We start from the raw sequence: 19520 nt of genomic DNA on the forward strand, positions 1-19520 counted from the left end.
GATTATATTGTATGAAAAATTAAAACGTAACTCTTGTTTGTATTTGATGTATTGTACTCGTTGATATGATTAGAATGAGTGTCTCTCTCGTAGCAGTTTATCAGCATCCGCTGGAATTACTGATATTGTCTGCTTCGTGTGAACCATCACCAAATATTGACTAGGAATTTTTTAATCCAAAAGATTGATTACTATTAGCCCGTAGTCATAGCGAAGAAAAAGGTTTCAACGTTTGAAGTCCTGTTTTATAATAATCACCATTTTAATTTTTTTCATAGTCAACTTAAAGTGCATTTTATGTCAAAACTCCAGTTTTAACTAGGGATGTTTCGAATGCCATATTTTTCACATCATGAATGCGAATTTTCGGAATGCGAAAGTGCGAATGTTAGGAATAACATTAAAAAAGCAATAATCAACTTGAGTCATCGTTTTCACTACTTCAAAATTGTGTAAATTATTAGAACATTGAACAGATGCTCAACCTATACAGTGTTTTAATCTAGTTGTCAAAGTTCAAAAGGGACATATTATATTTCAATAAAAAAATAATTTTGCACGTATACAAGGCCGGCTGCACTGAACAATTGCTCACTTGGACCGTTGGCGGGTGAAGCGCTCAAATATTTGCGGGCTATATCTGTCAATTTGTCGTACATATTTTAGTTTAGTTTTCCACCAATCGACAGGATTTTCACCGGGGTGAGCTAGTTTTTCTTTAAGATAGCCCTTCAATTGAGCTTTAATTTCACATTTTTTATATCTCCAGATTCTAAATCCGAGCGTTAGCTTTTGCTGGAGGAATCTAAAATTATTTCTAGCTTGCTTATAAGACTTTTGGCAGTACCTACTTGTTGAAGGCCCATCAATGTTGCTTGCTTGCCGGTTATTGTCCGCACCCTGGTTAGACAGACTTAGAGCCATTTCAACAATATTAGAGTGAACTCTCTGCCCATTTGATGAGAATGCGAATGTGTTAAATTATGCGAGTCATTCGTATAACGAATGCGAATGGAAATATTCGCAACATCCCTAGTTTTAACTTTAAAATGAGGAGAACGTGATTTAAAAATAGTAAAATAAGGTTCTAACAGCCGCACTCAGAGTCGTTTAATGATTACTTAAGGTGACCGACCCTCAGTAACGATTTGCAAAAATTCCCTCTCAGAGTCAGTTAAATACTCGTTAACGGCATTTAATGAACATAAAAGTTAAGTAAACAGAAACCTTTACTTAACTTTTTAACGAATGATTTTGAAATTTTTTGATTGTTTTCAATAAACTACAATTTCGATAACATTGATGTGACAGTGGCAAGGGCCAAGTGAGCAGAGCACTTTCGGCCTATTCGAGAGATCCGAGTTCAATCCTCGGCAAGATAATTTTTTTTAATACAATTTCTTTTAAGTTTTATTGCTTTAAAAATTCATAGTTTTTATTTTATTTACCATTTGGAAACTTTTTTGATTCATCTTTTTTCTTTCGCTTTCAATTTCTCAAATTTGTGTTTTTCGTGTTTTAAAAAAATGTTTGCAGACTGTCCTTCGGCCAGGTGGTAGATAAGGTCGCAGAGGATTTTGCAGAGGAGAGGGCTAGACTCCTAGCAGTGAAGAAGCGAGAAATCTCGGAGAGATACTCGTTTACTTTCGAGCACAAGTCATCAACTCCATTCCCAAACGCCATTAGCGAACAATCATCATCATGAGGAGAGTGGCCATTGACAGGTTGAGAACCTTAGCTAAATAGTCTACTCCTGCAGGACCCAAATTTTTCAGCATCAACATGCATATTCCGTCGGGCACATGGCTTTGGAGGCTGTCGCCTTCCCGATGGCTACCTGTACTTCACCGCCGGTGAATACCAGATCCGCACTTGTTATTGGCAGTTTGTGCCAATCAGTTGTCACTCGATGATTGGATTTGTCCACCGGAGGATGCAGTAAAAATTTTACGGCTAAAATAGCTCACGAATCGCTCCGGGTCCGGAAAGATATTTCGACTCTGTCGTCGCACTTTGTCGGGTTGGACAGTGATATCATGGTTGAATAAAGCTTACTCACGCCAGAAGCGAAGTTGCAAGTTTTCAGATGCTCTTCCCACTTTTTCCACTTATGCACGTTCACAAGCTGCCGAATCTCCGTTTCGAGATCCCTGAAGCGGGGATTTCCGGGATCAGCCTGACGAAGGTTGTCACGCTTATCGGCTAGAACAGCCACTTCAGCAGATTTGGTAAAGCTGATATATGTCTGGTGTCCCGCGAAAGCAAAGTCGGTTGGATTATCGATCGAGATTACTATGGGCAGATGCCAAAGTCAGCAAAGGTCGCCATGGAATGCTGTTCATCAGACCAGCGCTGACTATTGTTGTCTGGCGAGCTGCAGCAGCTGCCCATAATCCTGGTGGGTGCTTCGTCATTCATTGTGCAGAATGTCGAATCGTCTATGTGTTCAGATAAGTGTTTTCCCCTACGATCATTTGACAGGCTTGAATGCCAAAGATTATGCTGCGCATTATAGTCGCCAAATACCATACGGTTTTCACCTCTGAGGAGCGCATTTATTTCAGGGCGATATCCTGCCGGGCAGCTGATGACAGGGGCTATATATACGTTAAATATTTGGAGCTTGACATCGCTTGGAGACGATACTGCACGGTGTGGTGCGTTATGAACGCTAGGCCACCACCACGATTGAGAGAATACAAAGGTTGCGCCGATCTCGGACCGCTATTCCTCTCTTAACGAATTTGACAGAATCGTTGTTTGCATGACGTCACACTGGTGCAACTTGTTTACGTTTTCCTTGCAACATTTTTTCTTCTTCTTCCATTCTTGCTCACGTTTTGGCATTTCTCTCTCGCAATTGCACCAGTGTGACGTCACACACAAGTTATTCTCAAAAATCCTCTCCGATCGGCGCAATCTTGTATTCTATCATTCTTGGGCCACCACCATTATTTGGTATCGGGTATACGTAATCGGAATTTTTCAGAGCAATATCTGGCCAAGAACTGTCACCCCAGCTGGTTCCCCTAAAACTCGAATTTTTAAATTTTATAATTTGTTGCATTCCTCTTTTATATTTTAACACTCGATGTTATATCATAAAATTATGGTTACATAACTAACATAACTTCAGTTCCGAGAAGTGAAATTATTGAATCCCATAAAAGCGTTCGGAAATGTATCATTACAAGAAAAATCGAAAAACTGAAATTTATTATTTTAGGTCAGCCTGTGCCATATTTTTACGAAGCAGAGGGAAAAGATAGAAAAAGATAAAAAAAAAACAAAAGTGTCATCAAACAATTAAAAGGTTTTTGCTGCAGCTCACATTTTTTAATTTATTTCATTCCACTAAACCAGCGAATTTTACTTAAATAAAGTGAAGATACTTTGTCCATGTAAAAGAGTATGTTCCTTACTAGTGAAATGCGTTTAAATTCCTCTCCTTGATAGCTCCTATTACGTGAATTTACAACGTGTGATGTGTGATGTCGGCAATTGTCTGCTCTCTAATTAACAAATTTAATTAAGCGATAATTAAAGTATTGGTGTGAGGCACAGAAAAAGCATAGTGAAGCAAGCGATCGAAACTAAAGTTGCGTCAACTTATCAAAAGCGAAAATAAAAATTGATTTCAACGCTCAGAAAATGATGGACGAACAGTTAATTGACGAAGTTGGGCAGCATGGAGTTATATATAATCGTCAAAAGTATTACCTTAACGGTAGTAATGGACCAGGTGGAGGAGGGGGGAAGTATGAAACAAAAGATGAGGCATGGCAAACTATTGCAATGAAATTGCGTACAGATGGTAAGTGCAATTGATTTTCTATTCGAATTCTTTCACTCCAAAGTTTTACTATTCTCTGTAGTTGAGACTTGCAAGAAACGGTGGAAATACTTGCGGGAACGTTATGTATCACAACGCAAGCAAGGCGACCCGCCGGTATATGAACATCTTTCTCGTCCCTATCTTGAGAAGATGAAATTCCTTGATCAGCATATACAGCCCCGGAAATCATACCGAAATGTGCCAAGTTTTCTCACATCCCCCCACTCGGTGAACAGTTCCAACTACAGTGAATTCAATATGGACTCAAAGTCAAATGGGTCTATGAAGAACATGGGTCATTTCGGCAGCTCGGCTGTCTCACAACATCATTACCACCAACCAGATCATCAGCACCCTATTTCTGCGCTGAGCTCTGCTGCTGTAAATGCGTCAACAACAGAGAATGGAAATGGACAGGTAAAAATTGAAGCCGATCAAATGTTTCGCGATTTTGCCGCTGCTGTGGCCTCACAACAGCTCCAACAAATATCACACACGCAGCTACAACATCATCAAGCTGCTGCAGTGGCGGCCGCTATGGCCGATTCCTCTCAAAACTATAATGAACACTATCGAGAAGGAAACAGCTTGAGTGGTAATGGTGTAACTCACAATGGTAATGGCAGCGGTATGGGCATATCGTCATCATCATCTTCAATGAAATCACCATTATCATCTCCTTTAGATGGCGTCAACAGCAACAATCATAGTGGCACAAGTAAATGCATTCCAGAGTCTTTCCAAAATCCTTAATAATCCGTTATTTTCTCATCTTTAAGGTCACAACCCAAGGGGCGCGCAGCAGGCAGTAGCCCACTCATCGTCCTCCGATCAAATGGCTACCAATTCATATGGCGACACCAATAACGATGAACTAGATTCATCAACTGGCAATAATCATCATACGAAAAAGCCACGAGTGCAGCTAAATTCAAATGTCGCCGGTATGTCACATAACAGCAATCATGCTCAGCAACCATACTCTGGTTCACAAAATACTTCAAATTCCACTAACGCACACTTCGCTGACGATACCGATGATGATTCAGATGATAATAGTAGTAGTTTATTACAACCACAAACAATATTAAATGATAATCAGAATAACCATTACGATAATGCGGCTTCGACTTCCTCAGCGGCGGCCATGCAACGCAGTTCTGGTTCCACAAACAGTGGCCAACAACAACAACAACAACAAGGCATGTTTCCCGCAAATGCCGACTTCCTCTTTCAGCTTTATCAGCAACTGCCTCACCAACAGCAAAACCTAACTACACCTCAGCAACAACAGAATTTCAATAAGTTTCAAACGCCACAAAATCCCACACCGGCGCGTAGTTCCGAGCATCTATTGGGTGAATTGGTAACAACGGAACTATTAAAAATGTCAAAGGACCGTCGCAAAAATGTTCAAAAACGTATTCTGGAAATACTATTCTTTGATGATTGAACAAAAATAAATATACACAATAGCATAAGCAAGTGTTAAGAATAAAGGTGCTCCTCGTGGCATCGAATAAGCAGGTGGCAGCGCGGGAAGTGTATTCATTCCAGCTAGATTATAAGCCCAACTTCCAAGCGTATATATAAATTTTAGGTATATGGTTAAAGAATAGTTTAAGCATGTAGAACCCACCTAAATTATTTTTAATATTTTTATGTTTTTTTTCGTGTTTTTATCATAATTTATAACCTTTAAAATAAACTCTTCTCTTCTACTCTAGTCAGTCCGTAAAGTTTGCCTTAAATGTCTTGCTTACATTTTCAAACAATTATATAGTCGCTAATTTCATTTCTGTACTTTAGATCTTTAGACATATGCACGCATGTATTTTTATATAACTATAAAAAAAAACTATTTTAGTCAGTCAACAGTAAACCCATTTAAAATTAGTTAAGATACATACATAAATATGTGTATGTATATTAAAAACTATCGACACCGCTTGAAGATATTAACAAAATAAAGTAAAGCAGAATATGCAAGCATTTCGTTGACATTTCTTACCGGGCTTGATAAAGGAGCTGGGAGTAGCCGTGGCCGAGTGGTTAGAAGTGTGCCCTGCCACTCGGTAGGCCCAAGGTTCAATCCATGGGCTGTCGCCCTTCGGCAGGCAATGGCAAAGGGCCAATTATTTATTTATAAGCGAAAATGATCATAAATTAATTTTATGAAATACCGAAACTGCTGGCAGCCCTAAAGGTAAAAGCTGAAAATTCAACGCCGTCACATTCGATTCCGTCGGCGCAAGCCTTTGCACGGCAAATCAGCTGGTTTCGCTTATTTGATTTTTGCTTTTCAACTAGTTTGTGTTATTTTAAGTGATAATTAGATGGGAAAAAGAAAGTGTATGGGATTCTACTCTCAATTTTAATAAAGAAATCGAGTTTTACAAAATTTTAATTGTACACATCTTTCTTTCATTATTGAATACACTATCAACGAAGAAAATGTTTTCACTCACACGAAAATGGTCACAATTGCGGTCCAGTGTAAATGCAATCACATCAGCGAGCGCCTCCAATAGTAGCAGCAGCAACAATGGCATCAGCAATGGAATCCATTATCATTGGGAAACAAAGCACAATACACAGAAATTAGCTTTGAAAGCGCCGCATGAGCACAAATTGTTGAAAAGATATGAACGGTATGAGTAATTTGGTTTCTACATTTTTGTCTTGAGGGGATTATATAAAAATAAATTGTAAAACCTGCAGGTCGGGGGAGGAAATCAATTCTTATCAAAAATGTTGCATGCATATTTGTTTATTATATAAATATTCTATGATACAATGGTCTAGTTAAAGCGCCAATGCTTGAACATTTTTAAACGCGGCAGGATAAGTTACTTTCCTGCATAACGTACAATTCCAGGCCACTTAACAGTATTGACGCCATTTCTAAAGTTAGCTGGTAAATCACAAATTCCATTCGTAATTATTTGCATATGCATACATATGTAAAATTGTGCATACATACTTAGTTAAGAAAAAGGTTACGCGGCATGCATAATGAAATTGATTGAACTTGCGGTTAAAAATTCATAAGAAACTGTTTCGTATAGAGTTGATACCCATCCTAGGATATAAATGTTTAATCTCCTAAGTTGACTAGTTACCTACTATCTTCTTTGCATGGTAAACTGATGAAGAGTTTAAAGGTAGCATAGTCGAAAGTAGCAGCTGCAAAACGTAGTCCCACATAAATTTAAAATATGAATCGTGTACCTATCAACACATAATCCACTCTTTAGATTCTATCGAAAAAAATATGGGTATTCATCTAAAAGCGTAAATGCCTCCTAACCGGATAAATCTCGTAAATAATCCGGTTTTTAATACAAAATTAAGTAAGTTTACGAGGTTAACTGGGTTAAGAGATGACGCGTTTAGATGAATTGACGCAATATTTTCCCAATCTATAAAATCAGCAATGCAAAGTTTTTCAACGTATAAGTGGACTCTTAATACCTCAAAATAGGATAGTTCTTCGCAATCCGCTAACAGTTCACTGCATTACATGTAAGTACTGCTCTTTACGGGTCGCTGACTTGTTTACATTTTCATTTCATTGGCATACTTATTTCCATAGATTCTTGTATAATTATGTGTGTGTACATGCATACATATACTCACTATTTACTAATTTACTACAATGAGTGCTATAAATAGCTTACTAAGCGTGAATATAATTTACATAGGTTTTTTTTTACATACCCAACTATGGCATACAAATCTTGCATCTAAAAGTCAATTCAAAAAGATTCTTCGCATAACAACGACATGAAATGATTTCTATAGGCTACGTTTCTTTATACATTCCGGATAATCCCATTTCACAGCCGGAATAAACAGAATGCGTTTGAAATATACGTCAACATATAATCAGGAACGTTCTAAGGAATAAGTAAACAAAAAAGTTTATTCCAAACGTTCAGAATGAATAAAGAAATGCAGCCATAGTGTCTCCGCTTTCAAAAATATATGATGCTTTTATCATATTCCCATTTTTAATTCTGCCTTAACTTTTCCTCTACAACCTAACTCGTACTTATACTATGGACATTCATAGATAAACCCATATGCACATATTGTCAACTGCAATGCAAATAGACGTAACAAACATATTTAGTGAAAAACAAAAAGGCATAACTTATAAAAAATCAAAATTACCTTTTTGATTGATATGATTGGATTTCATCGAATCAAAAATACCTACATCATTTTATATAAAAAAATAATAATTACTCACCACTTTTTTCCTTTCAGTGACGATGTCTTTATATGTATATACCTGTATCCAAACTCTTTCATGCTTGTAAGCATATTATGCAAGTATACGGCTAGGTTTTAAACAAATTTCTTTACAATACAAACAAAAAATCAAACCCATGCAATAACAGTAAAAGTGATGTAACCGTTTACACATTTGGGCAAGGCTTAAATACATATTAAATACAAGAATGGTAATTTATTTAGTGCTTCTCAATTTGTCAGTAAATAAATTATGGTACACCAAAAATTATGTGTATTTTGGTACAAAAAAAATGGTTTACTGGCAGATATTGGCTGAATACATATATGCATAAATACAGATCATTCGATTTATGTACGGAGTATTTATGTTGTTCACTTGCTACTGTAATGTATTGCTATATTCATGCCTTTGTTTATTTTTCACTTTTTTCTCCTTTATAGTACTTTATCAACACTAACGAATCATTCAGTGCCAATAGCTGGACGTGTAACAATATCAAAGGAGGAAAGTCGTGACTTCATGGCCGTATTTCCAGGTTAGTAAAAAAATATAAAGCCTTTTTTATCTGCCACTCTTGCTATATTTTGTTTATTTCATACAATAAGTTTAAACGATCGCGGGCTTGGGTTCAAGAAAAGAGCAAATATTTGCATTTCTTTGTATTTAGTATAATAAGTTTATAGGCATTCGTATTTTAATGCAAATGTGTTTTCCTGATTTTAACTCAATTGGCTTACTATTTCAAAAGAAACAGATGCATATTTAACTGTAAAAGCGCGCACATGGATTTCCACTGTTTATTATTCGAACTACGATGAAGCTGTTCAGTACTCGCGCTAAACTTTAAATAAAAATTCCTAATTATGGATTCTGCTTTTACAGATGTTGTGCGCGAGCTGTCCGAAGTAGCTAAAAGTTACAAAACACATGAAGCTGCGACCTGGTTCACAAAGGTATTACTAATAGTTACACTCGCATATACCTTACAGAAACAGTTAAAATTTGTTTCGTTTATTCCAGGCCCTAGAGTACAATGTGCCACTTGGCAAGAAGAACCGTGGTCTACTCACCGTTTTAACGTATAAAAATTTAGTCAAACCCGATGACCTCACACCCGAAAATATAAAATTGGCGCAATATCTCGGCTGGTGTGTTGAAATGGTAGGTATTTCAGCTCGTAGTTATCACACTGCACACTTTGCTTTAATGCAATTTTTAATGCCATAATCGAACCACCTCGACTACTACATACCAATATTTATTTATTTGGTTTGATAGCTGCAATGTTTCTTCATCATTTCCGATGACATCATGGACAACAGCACTACGCGACGCGGCCAGTTGTGTTGGCACAAATTGGAGGAAGTTGGCTTAATTGCCATCAATGATGCGCTGATGATTGAGAATGGAATCTTTGAATTGCTACGTAAAAATTTCCGCCATTTAGCTTGTTATGTTGATCTGCTAGAACTTTTCCATCAAATAACTTTCATTACAACTTGTGGTCAATCTTTGGATTTGTTAAATGCCAATAAAAATGTCAGCACCTTCACCATGGACAAATATGACTCCATTGTTGCGAATAAAACTGCATATTATACTTTCTATTTGCCTGTAGCATTGGCTTTGCATTTGGCGGGGTGAGTGAAAAACATGTACATGCTTATTTTTTTCATTTCATAAAAAGCTTATTTTTTCGGCAGCGTTAAAGATCGCGAGATTTTCCGCCAATCCAAAACCATTCTTTTGGAAATGGGTCACTTATTTCAAGTGCAGGATGACTTTCTCGATTGTTTTGGAAATTCCGATATTACTGGTAAAATCGGCACAGATATACAGGACAACAAGTGTTCTTGGTTGGCGGTGGTTTGCATGCAGCGTGCTAGTGCCGAACAAAAAGCTATAATGGAGGAGTGCTATGGGAAAAATGGTGGGTGTGGGGCATTAAAAATGCAATTATCATATCTCTATTCAATGTAGGACCTTAAAACGAATTTCCATCCATTTCAGATCCAGAGAAAATCGCGCGTGTTAAGCAACTTTACGAAGAATTAGACATTGCCAGCTTATACGCCATATACGAGGAAGAAAAATACAATTTGATAAAAACGCACATTCAACAAAGCTCACTTGACATACCACATGAGATCTTCTTACAGATACTAAATAAAATTTATCAAAGGGACTCATAAGCAAGAATGCACAAAAATATAGAATAATAATAGTGTCACGAATGCAGCTCATGTTTGATAGCTACGTCGTGAAGTCAAACAATTTACTATTTAAATTTTCAACACCGGGAGCGTTGTGTTGCAATATCCATTCGTTTACACTATGTTTAAACTTCGATGGACTCCGGTTGGTGCAATGTTCAGCCAACTTATTTAAGTTTTTATTAATGTAACGGCGTTTTTGTAAATGTCACAATGTTGTAAAAAATGACGTATATGTATATCTCCGATATCAAAGATAACGATTGAAATATGTATGTATATACATAAATAAAGGAATTTCTAGTTTGTACTTTTAACCTATTAGTAGAGTTTGAGTATTTCTAAAAAAATAAATATTGGAAAGCGCTATATGTAAAAGGATATCGTCGTCTGGATAAAAGACTGTCGTGTCCCTGCAGTGAAAAGCCAAACCAGTCAGAAAAAATACTAGTTCATTAACTAGTATGTGCCTACCAGTTCGACAATTTCGAAGAACTTAGGCGATCAGCGACATCTGCCTTTGAATTGCCAAAGCCAAAAATAAAACGCAATTAATTGCTTTTCTTACAAATCTCGGGTGTGGCGTCACGTGAAGACTACTGGTTCTGGTTCTGAAATCGCAGGTTCGAGGCCGCTTGGAGGGTGGTTCAGATTTTTAAAGTTAAATAAATTGGGGTGTTCACAGTTCGTTCCAAATAGTGTCTGAAAATGTAGACGTCTACATTTTAAGACGTTTTCTAACCGTAAAATCTGTGGTGTTGTTGTTTCCCATACAAAATTGGAAAACGACGCCGTCTACATTTTGTCACACTCAAAGGTATGTTTTTTACGCGTCTACATTTTGCAACCTCGCAGCAGGGTTGCATTATGGCAATACTAATCNAAAATGGAAGAACTGAACTTGGTTGACATGTGGTTTCAACAAGATGGCGCTACATGCCACACAGCTCGCGATTCTATGGCCATTTTGAGGGAAAACTTCGGAGAACAATTCATCTCAAGAAATGGACCGGTAAGTTGGCCACCAAGATCATGCGATTTGACGCCTTTAGACTATTTTTTGTGGGGCTACGTCAAGTCTAAAGTCTACAGAAATAAGCCAGCAACTATTCCAGCTTTGGAAGACAACATTTCCGAAGAAATTCGGGCTATTCCGGCCGAAATGCTCGAAAAAGTTGCCCAAAATTGGACTTTCCGAATGGACCACCTAAGACGCAGCCGCGGTCAACATTTAAATGAAATTATCTTCAAAAAGTAAATGTCATGGACCAATCTAACGTTTCAAATAAAGAACCGATGAGATTTTGCAAATTTTATGCGTTTTTTTTAAAAAAAAAGTTATCAAGCTCTTAAAAAATCACCCGTTAGTTTGGTGTAGGTCCGGTCATTTCATCATTAAGAAATTAACGGTTATCAAAAATTTTATATTAGAATTGAAGTCAGTTTTGCTTTTTGTTTAAAAATCACTTATTTAATTATTTGTTCAGTTATTATTTTTCTTTATGAAGCGGTTCTAACTTGAATTTAGTGAAATTATAAAAAATATACTAATTCCTACAAAAAATAGATACGAAAAATGTAAGTTGTAGATACAGTGGCAAAAATATAAATTGGAAAAGAAATTTTAGCATTCTTTGGCGTTATTTAATGTTTATTATTATTTTATGCAAGTTACCTCGATATCTAACAAAGACCATGAATGTCAAAGTTTCAGACTTTGCACAAAAATTAGCAATATTCGAAAAAATTGGAAAACCGGTGTTGCCACATATTTAAAATATCAAAAACAAAAATTACATAAGCCGCAATAATGTTAATAATTGCATAAACAAATTAAATTAAAAAAAAAATTGAATAGGGTTGCCACCACTCGAAAAAATCTTTACATATAAAAATGAATTGCTGTTCGTTTGTTATCGCATAACTCAAGAACAGCTCAACGAATTTGCTTCGTTTTTATTTGATTTTGTTTCTCTATGTCTGTTAATGCAGACGTGGTCCGCATTTTTCTCTTATTTATATGGTATACAACTTTTTTGTGAGAACTTATATTGCAGGTGCTACAACGGGACAAAGGTCAGATCTTCGAAAAATTAAAAACTTTATGTTTCAGAAAATGTTGAACTGATTTTTAAAGGATCGTTGTAAAGGTGACTTAACCCCCTTTCTTGTGATATGCATATTTGTATACTTTGCATATAAAAATTTGAGAAAAAACACATTTGAAGGAAAATGTACCTTTTTTTGTAAAAAAAAAAATATTTTAATCAAAAAAATTACTAACCGATTCTCAAAAAATTGGTATCGTTGTAAAGGCGTATTGCGTATTTATATACCTCGTGAATAAAAATTTGAGAAAAACACTTAAAAGCAAAAATTAGCTTTTTTTATCAAAAAATATTTTAAACAAAAAAATTACTCACCGATTTTAAAAAATTGGCATCGTTGTCACTTCGTATATAAAAATTGGAGAAAAGAACACTTAAAAGGAAAAAGTACCAGTTTTTTTCATATAAAAAAAAATCACAAAAAAAATTACTAATTAGTAATACAATTTAATACCGTATTTAAATAAACCAAATAATTTATAGTGTTTTAAGTGTTAATTTGTTCTTTTCACCCACAGCCCTGTAAAAAATAAAGCAAAAGTATATGTAACACCATGGTTTTTAATTGTTTACGTAACAGGTTATATATAAAAATTAAAGATTATTTTCTATTTTATTTAAATAAAGTATTCAATTGTATTACTAATTAGTAATTTTTTTGTTTAAAATATTTTTTATAAGAAAAAATTTATATTTTTTCCTTTTAAGTGTTTTTCTCAAATTTTTATATGCGAAGTATACAAATATGCATATCAGAAGAAAGGGGGTTTATTCGCCTTTACAACGATACCAACCTTTTAAAAATCGGTTAGTAATTTTTTTGTTTCAAATATTTTTTTTTTATAAAAAAACGTATTTTTCTTTTAAATGCGTTCTTTCTCATATTTTTATATATGAAGTGTACAAATATGCATATCAGAAAAAAGGGGATTTAACCGTCTTTATACCGATCCCAATTTTTTAAAAATCGGTTCGTATTTTTTTGTTTAAAATATTTTTTTTTATAAAAAAAATGTATTCTTTCATTTAAATGTGTTTTTTCAAAAAATTGTATATGCGAAGTTCACAAATATGCATATCGAAAGAAATGGGCTTTAATCACCTTCACAACGATTTAATTTTTTTGAAAATCAGTTCAAAATTGTTTGAAATATAAGGAATTTAATTTTTCGAAGACCTGAACTTTAATCCCTTATAGCACTTGTAATATAAGTTTGCACAAAAAAAGTTATACACCATTTAAATAAGAGCAATGCGAGAACTATGTCTATATTTTTAGGTTTTTAGTTACTTATATGCAATAACTAAATACAATTTTTTACCAAAGGTCATTATTTTTAATGCAATATGAATATTAATAATATTTAAATAAAAATAAAAATTCTAAATTATAAAAATGTTTTTTTTAAAGCTCTAATGTCACTACGCTTACAACTTTCGTCAAGAAGGGAAGATGAGTTTTGAAAAAAAGATTGCTTAAAAATATATTTGCTTATAAAAATTTTCAAAATTCAAATTTTTCAAAAAAATTCTCAGAATCCCTTTTACATCTACAACCCACAAATTTTCACGCAAAAATTCGAACTTGAGAAATTTTCACCCATTTATGAAATCAATCGCATACTCTTGGAGAAAAATATGAAATTAATCGCATACTCATGAAAAAATTTATGTCATTGGAAAAGGGGCGTGGTACTCTCATACAAATCGAGTTTTTCATACTGCATATTTCAGGCTGTGTTGATTGTAGTCAAGTACTCTACTCAAATAAACCGAATTTTACAAACTGCACATCTCTGGAAGTGTTCATGGTTGAGTACTCGAACATATAGTAGTATAGAGATATACGATATTTAAGAAGGGGGCGCGGCGTCTTCCAAAAGGTACTGAAACTATTACCTTTCTTTGGATGTATGTATGTATATACATTAAAGTACTGCAAAATTCAACATTCAATGTCATGCATTGCTATGTCATGTCAGCACAAGCAAGGTGTTGTGCCATGTCATTCCATCTCAAACATACGGTTTTAGCATGCCATTGCTACTTAGCTAAACTGTTGTTCTCTGTTGCATTTCTGCAGAATGTTTTTAATGCTTCTATTAAAATATATTTACATATTTTAATTAGACAATTGTTTAGTGAATTTTACCATAATAGGTCTTCCAAAATTTGAAAAATCTCTTCATGTATATACAATGTAATAAATAATGCTGACTAAGTCGCATGTGTCGCACGTGTCGCATGTGTTGACATGCATAAACTTGATGCAAGATTTTATTTGAATTTATTCGACAATGTCCTTATATGTCTCTGTCAAACATGTATGAGAGACATACTATGAACTGGCACTTGCATGATGTTGCACATGTCGCTATGTTTTATAGTTGAACATTTGCAGGCCTTTAATATACATATAATACTTCTGTTCGTGTGTTTGTGAGTGAATCGACTTTAACGAAATTTTTTTTGTGTGAGTAAGGTCTCTTTGCAGTTGTTCAGATTCCCAGTTTGACCTGCCAGGTGGCGCTGGAGTCGTGTTATTGTTCAAAATCTTAGTTATGATCCGGTCTGGCTTATATTCGAGATACTTATGTATTGGTAACGGTAAGGGCAATACTATTGCAAAAAACAGCCGCCGGGTGACGCCTGGGGTGGAGTTGCTACTAAAAATCGTCAAGTGTCATTCGGATACACCAGGATAAATCTACCATCAGATCCATTGCACTCATTGATAAGAGCTTTAAGGTATTTTGACTGAAATAAGTCTGTGTATATTGGATTTCTGTAGAACAACGATACTCACCAATCTTTAAATTGCCACCAACTATACCATACGGTTTCAGGGACATATTCACCATCGAACCGGATCATTGTTGCTGCCGGGGAGTAAATGGGGAAAAAGTTCTGTAAATTTATTTTGTTTTGCGATTAACCGTGCTGTGAAACGCCAGATCAATGGAGAATTTCAATAACTTCTTCAGGAACATACACTTTCGTTAGGTTATTAAAGACGACAATGGAAATATACCTTCTGACCACCACCAAACCGTAATATTAGCAGATAAATGTATCACTGGAAATCGTGAACGTTAATTGTTGGTGAAAATGTTGGACCAAAATATTTCAGTAAAAAATAATTAATTTTGGGCGGGACGCGGTTTGCCGGGTCTGCTAGTTGCTTATAAAAATTTAAATGACATTATTACAATAAAAGCCCTAATCGCCAAAAACGTAGGGGAATTTTTATACCCGAGCGCACTTGTGCACAAGGGTATATTAATTTTGTTCACATAACGGTTGTTTGTAACAGCCAAAACGAATCGAGATAGATATAGACAAATGTATACATAAATGATCAGAATGAAAAGAGAAATCGATTAAGCGGTGACTGTCTGTCCGTCCGTCCGTCCGTCCGTCCGTCCGTCCGTCCGTCTGTGCACACGATAACTCGAGTAAAAATTGAGATATCTTAACGAAACTTGGTACGTGAACTTCTTTTGGGCGTAGGACGGATGGTATTGAAAATGGGCGAAATCGGACAATAACCACGCCTACCTCCCATATAACGGTAATTTTCAGAAATACGAAAACTGCGATATTTTAGTAACTACTGAAGATAATTCACTCAAAATTGATATTTGCAATGAGTTTTAGACGAAAAATAAGAATATTACAAAATTTTGGCAAATGGGCGTAGCCACGCCCACTTATGGTTACATGTGTATATCTTGGTAACCGCTACACCAATTTCTTCCAAACTTGGCACAGTTGTTGGTCCTGGTACAGCATACCAAATGGCCGAAAATTTCTAAAATCGGACAATAACCACGCCCACATCCCATATAACGGTAATTTCGAGAAATACAAAATCTTCGATAAATCAGTAAATATTGAAGCTAATTTATTCAAAATTGATGATTGCAACAATTCTTAACCAAGAAATACGTTTATGACAAAATTTTGGAAAATGGGAGTGGCACCGCCCACTTATGATCACATATAAGTATACCGGTAACCGTTCTACCAATTTGTACCAAACTCGGTATGGTTATTGTACTTGCCACGTGTAAGCAAAACGTTGAAAATTATTGAAATCGGACTAATATAACGGCCGATTCTCATATAACGGTAAATTTAAGAAATGCTTGAAACTTCAATATTTCGAAATTGAAGGACGCTAATTTACTCAAAATTGTTACAACTCGGCTTACCATCTAGCGGAAGGTTTCGGAAGGGTGAAAACACATATATTTAATACTTGCGCCGGGTATTTAATGTTCGGCTCCGCCCGAACTTAGCCTTTCTTACTTGTTTTTAATTTCTTTTTGATGCAGAAAACTAAAAACTAAAAAAAATCCAAGTAAATTAAATAGAAAGGAGATATATTTAAAACGGGAGTTTTCAGTGGCAAAAATAAAATAATTTAAGTAAATTTTTTAACTGATTTTTTTTTTTAATTTCTATTGATCTGTTATTATTGAATTTTTTTTTGGGAAAAACACTAATAAATATTTTTCAAAATAAATCGTTACTATGCCGGAAAATAACAAGAACAAAATATTAAAATTTTTTTAAAGAGCTAAGGAGCAAATTAATTTGTTTAGCTCTTTGCTCCAGCTCCGCTCCAGCTAAAATCCATTGCTCCTTAGCTCCTTGCTCCCTTGCTCCGCTCTGCTCCGAAGCCCTGAAAAAATTTAATAATTTACAAGAACTCGTCACATTTGTTATCAAAGTGACCCAAGTTATTTATAAAAAGTAAATTTTATAAAAGTAAAATTTAATAAAATTAGTTAAAAGGTGAGTGACACGAAAGCACACGGTTCTCGAGATTTGCCCACATAAGATTAGATCTTGAGACAAAAATATGTACCTATTCAGGTGAACCGGACTGTAGTTAAAAATGCCTTTGCACTCTGTAATCAGGTTGCTAATAAAAAAAGTAACAAAAAACTGGATGATGACTGTTTTTTGGGATGTGTTAATGGCGAACATTTAAATGGCGCTAAAATCTCCTCGAAATATAATTTCGAACTGTTTTTTGCACAGTGGTTCCAAACTGGAATTTACTGTTTTATTTTTTTGTAAAATTAATAGAATTTTATTTTTGTGAAATTCTTTTTTTTCGCTTTGGGGAAACCGACAATTATTAAGTTACTACTTACTCTGCACTCTACACTAACAAGTTGTATATAATCAAACAAAAAGTAAATATCGGGCTCAACTGGTTTTTTGCCAGTTTCATAAGGATCCATTAAAAAAAATGTATAAAATTGAAAAATTAAGGCGCAAGTGATTTATGAACCGAAAATTCCAGTTTTATACCACTGTGCAGGGATGCGGTGCTTATTTCTATATACTACATATGTACACGGAGCCACTAGGGCCATCGGCTAGGATATCGCGGTGCAGAAAATGTATTCTATCATTCTTGGCTAGGATGTTATTATCATCAGAAACAATAACAAATTTAATGACTCGCAGATTATGTGAGGATCGGCTAAAAATTCCGATACATAAATTGATGGCACATATGTATGTATGTATGTATATGCACTTTTGTTAGCACAAATTCGTAGTACAGTATATATGTACATAAATGTGCTTTTGTATGGACGTACATATTCCTACATATCGCACACCGTCTTCAAAAGGGGCACAACTCAAAATTACACGTTTGTCAGAAAATGTGAAAAACTATTTCCTAGCACATGATAAGTGTAAGGGAGAGTTGACCTTAGATGTTTATTAACAACTTATAACAAAAATTTGCTCCAGCTTTTGCTAAAGGGTAAATGAAAGCTCTGTGTACGTTTTTAACGCATAATTTCAAAAATGCCCAATTTTAAGTTGTGCCTCTTTTGAAGACAGTGTGCGGCGATATGTCCATATGTGATGATTTAAAGTTTATGAGAACTAATAAAACTTGGATCGAATGTGCTCAGCGAGCAAGCTGGGGCGTGGATTTTATATTAAAGCGGGCGGTGTTTTGAATTCAAACCGCAGTTATATCTTGCCTTTCGCGCATTTCACATACTTCGTGAATCTAATTCCAGTTAAAAATAAAAAGCAGTGCTTAAAGCTAAAAAAAAAAAATATTGTAAGAAATGGTGATTAAAGATGTAAATAAATGTGTAAAAATTTTGGCAAGGAATTTTTTATGTACAGCAACAACAGCGGCAAACAAGTATTTACCAGTTTATCACAAACAATTCATATGCAAGGACTCTGTTCTTATGGGTTTTTGGCAACGTAAACTATATTGCCTTGATATTTACTGCTTGACCGTACTTGTTGTCATTTTCATGTGCTTTGGCAAACCATATAAATATAAAAAAATAAAAAATAAAAAATTCGTTATAACACCAATGCACTGTAGGTAACTTTTGATCAGTTTTGTGGCAAAAACTAATTTTTCAAATCAAATAATGATTCAAAATCATCGCCTATGAGTGAAATATTGGACTCGATTTTGTTTTGTTTTTAGCTATTTTCGAACTACCATATTTATCTTAATACATACATACGAAATTATGTACATATGTATATAGGAAATTAACAAAAATATAGAAAAACTAAGTGATTTTAGGATGTATAATTAATAAATTGATATTAAAAAACTGCATTCAAAACTTTTTAATAAAACCAAAAATTTTAAATTTACCATAATTCACTATTTCCCACTTTAGCGCTCAGTTTAAGCGTTACAAAGCTGCTTTGCCTATTTAGCATAATTTTTGACCACTATTGTTCATCTTTTCGACATTATAAGGGTATTCATCAAACCTTATAAATGCATTGTAAACCGTATAAACTTTTAATTGTGTAAACCTTATAAATGAACTGTCAAATATTGTATGGAAACTCGTTTACACATTTCTGATAAATTTATCCAGCGATTTCACTGAATAAACTTGATAAACTGAAGACAATGCAACTCTGTCGCAACTCTAGCTATGTTTTCTTAGGCAATAATCGGGATCCGCATACAAATTTTGCACGCAAATTCAACAACGATATGATCCTGATAGAGATCTGGTTCAATTATTATCCCGTCTGTTTGTTTTGTTTCACTGATAATTCGCAAAGTTTGGTAGCCGTGA

At 34.8% G+C, this 19520-nt stretch overlaps 2 protein-coding genes across 4 annotated transcripts; both read left to right on the forward strand.

Annotated features, from left to right (window-relative positions):
- Positions 1-3274: 3274 nt before the first annotated feature.
- LOC108362472 (protein kinase 4) lies at positions 3275-5752 on the forward strand. Of its 3 annotated transcripts, none has more exons than XM_017615459.1 (4): positions 3275-3401; positions 3457-3814; positions 3876-4553; positions 4615-5752. In XM_017615459.1, exons 2-4 carry the CDS (start codon positions 3652-3654, stop codon positions 5286-5288), a joined length of 1515 nt encoding a protein of 504 aa, XP_017470948.1. In that variant the 5' UTR covers positions 3275-3401; positions 3457-3651; the 3' UTR covers positions 5289-5752. The 3 variants fall into 3 exon arrangements, with proteins under 3 accessions (XP_017470948.1, XP_017470941.1, XP_017470958.1); XM_017615469.1 differs by having other exon boundaries at positions 3300-3313; XM_017615452.1 differs by having other exon boundaries at positions 3275-3814.
- Positions 5753-6111: 359 nt separating this feature from the next.
- Positions 6112-10626, forward strand: LOC108362484 (farnesyl pyrophosphate synthase-like). The gene is made up of 7 exons (XM_017615485.1): positions 6112-6486; positions 8537-8631; positions 8979-9049; positions 9117-9257; positions 9375-9736; positions 9800-10026; positions 10107-10626. The coding sequence occupies exons 1-7, from the start codon at positions 6290-6292 to the stop codon at positions 10286-10288; spliced, it is 1275 nt and encodes a 424-aa protein (XP_017470974.1). The 5' UTR covers positions 6112-6289; the 3' UTR covers positions 10289-10626.
- Positions 10627-19520: the final 8894 nt, after the last annotated feature.

This window comes from Rhagoletis zephyria, unplaced genomic scaffold (assembly GCF_001687245.7).
Source record: "Rhagoletis zephyria isolate East Lansing unplaced genomic scaffold, Rhagoletis_zephyria_1.1 Rzeph_scaffold_00022, whole genome shotgun sequence".
Lineage (NCBI taxonomy): Eukaryota > Metazoa > Arthropoda > Insecta > Diptera > Tephritidae > Rhagoletis > Rhagoletis zephyria.

Bases quoted from the DNA above. Each gene is read 5' to 3' on its own strand.
- LOC108362472 (XM_017615452.1), top strand. From the start codon at position 3,652: ATGATGGACGAACAGTTAATTGACGAAGTTGGGCAGCATGGAGTTATA. The intron at 3,815-3,875 runs GTAAGTGCAATT...TATTCTCTGTAG, and splicing joins AATGAAATTGCGTACAGATG to TTGAGACTTGCAAGAAACGG. The intron at 4,554-4,614 runs GTAAATGCATTC...CTCATCTTTAAG, and splicing joins CAACAATCATAGTGGCACAA to GTCACAACCCAAGGGGCGCG.
- LOC108362484 (XM_017615485.1), top strand. From the start codon at position 6,290: ATGTTTTCACTCACACGAAAATGGTCACAATTGCGGTCCAGTGTAAAT. The intron at 6,487-8,536 runs GTATGAGTAATT...TCTCCTTTATAG, and splicing joins TTGTTGAAAAGATATGAACG to TACTTTATCAACACTAACGA. The intron at 9,258-9,374 runs GTAGGTATTTCA...TTGGTTTGATAG, and splicing joins TCGGCTGGTGTGTTGAAATG to CTGCAATGTTTCTTCATCAT.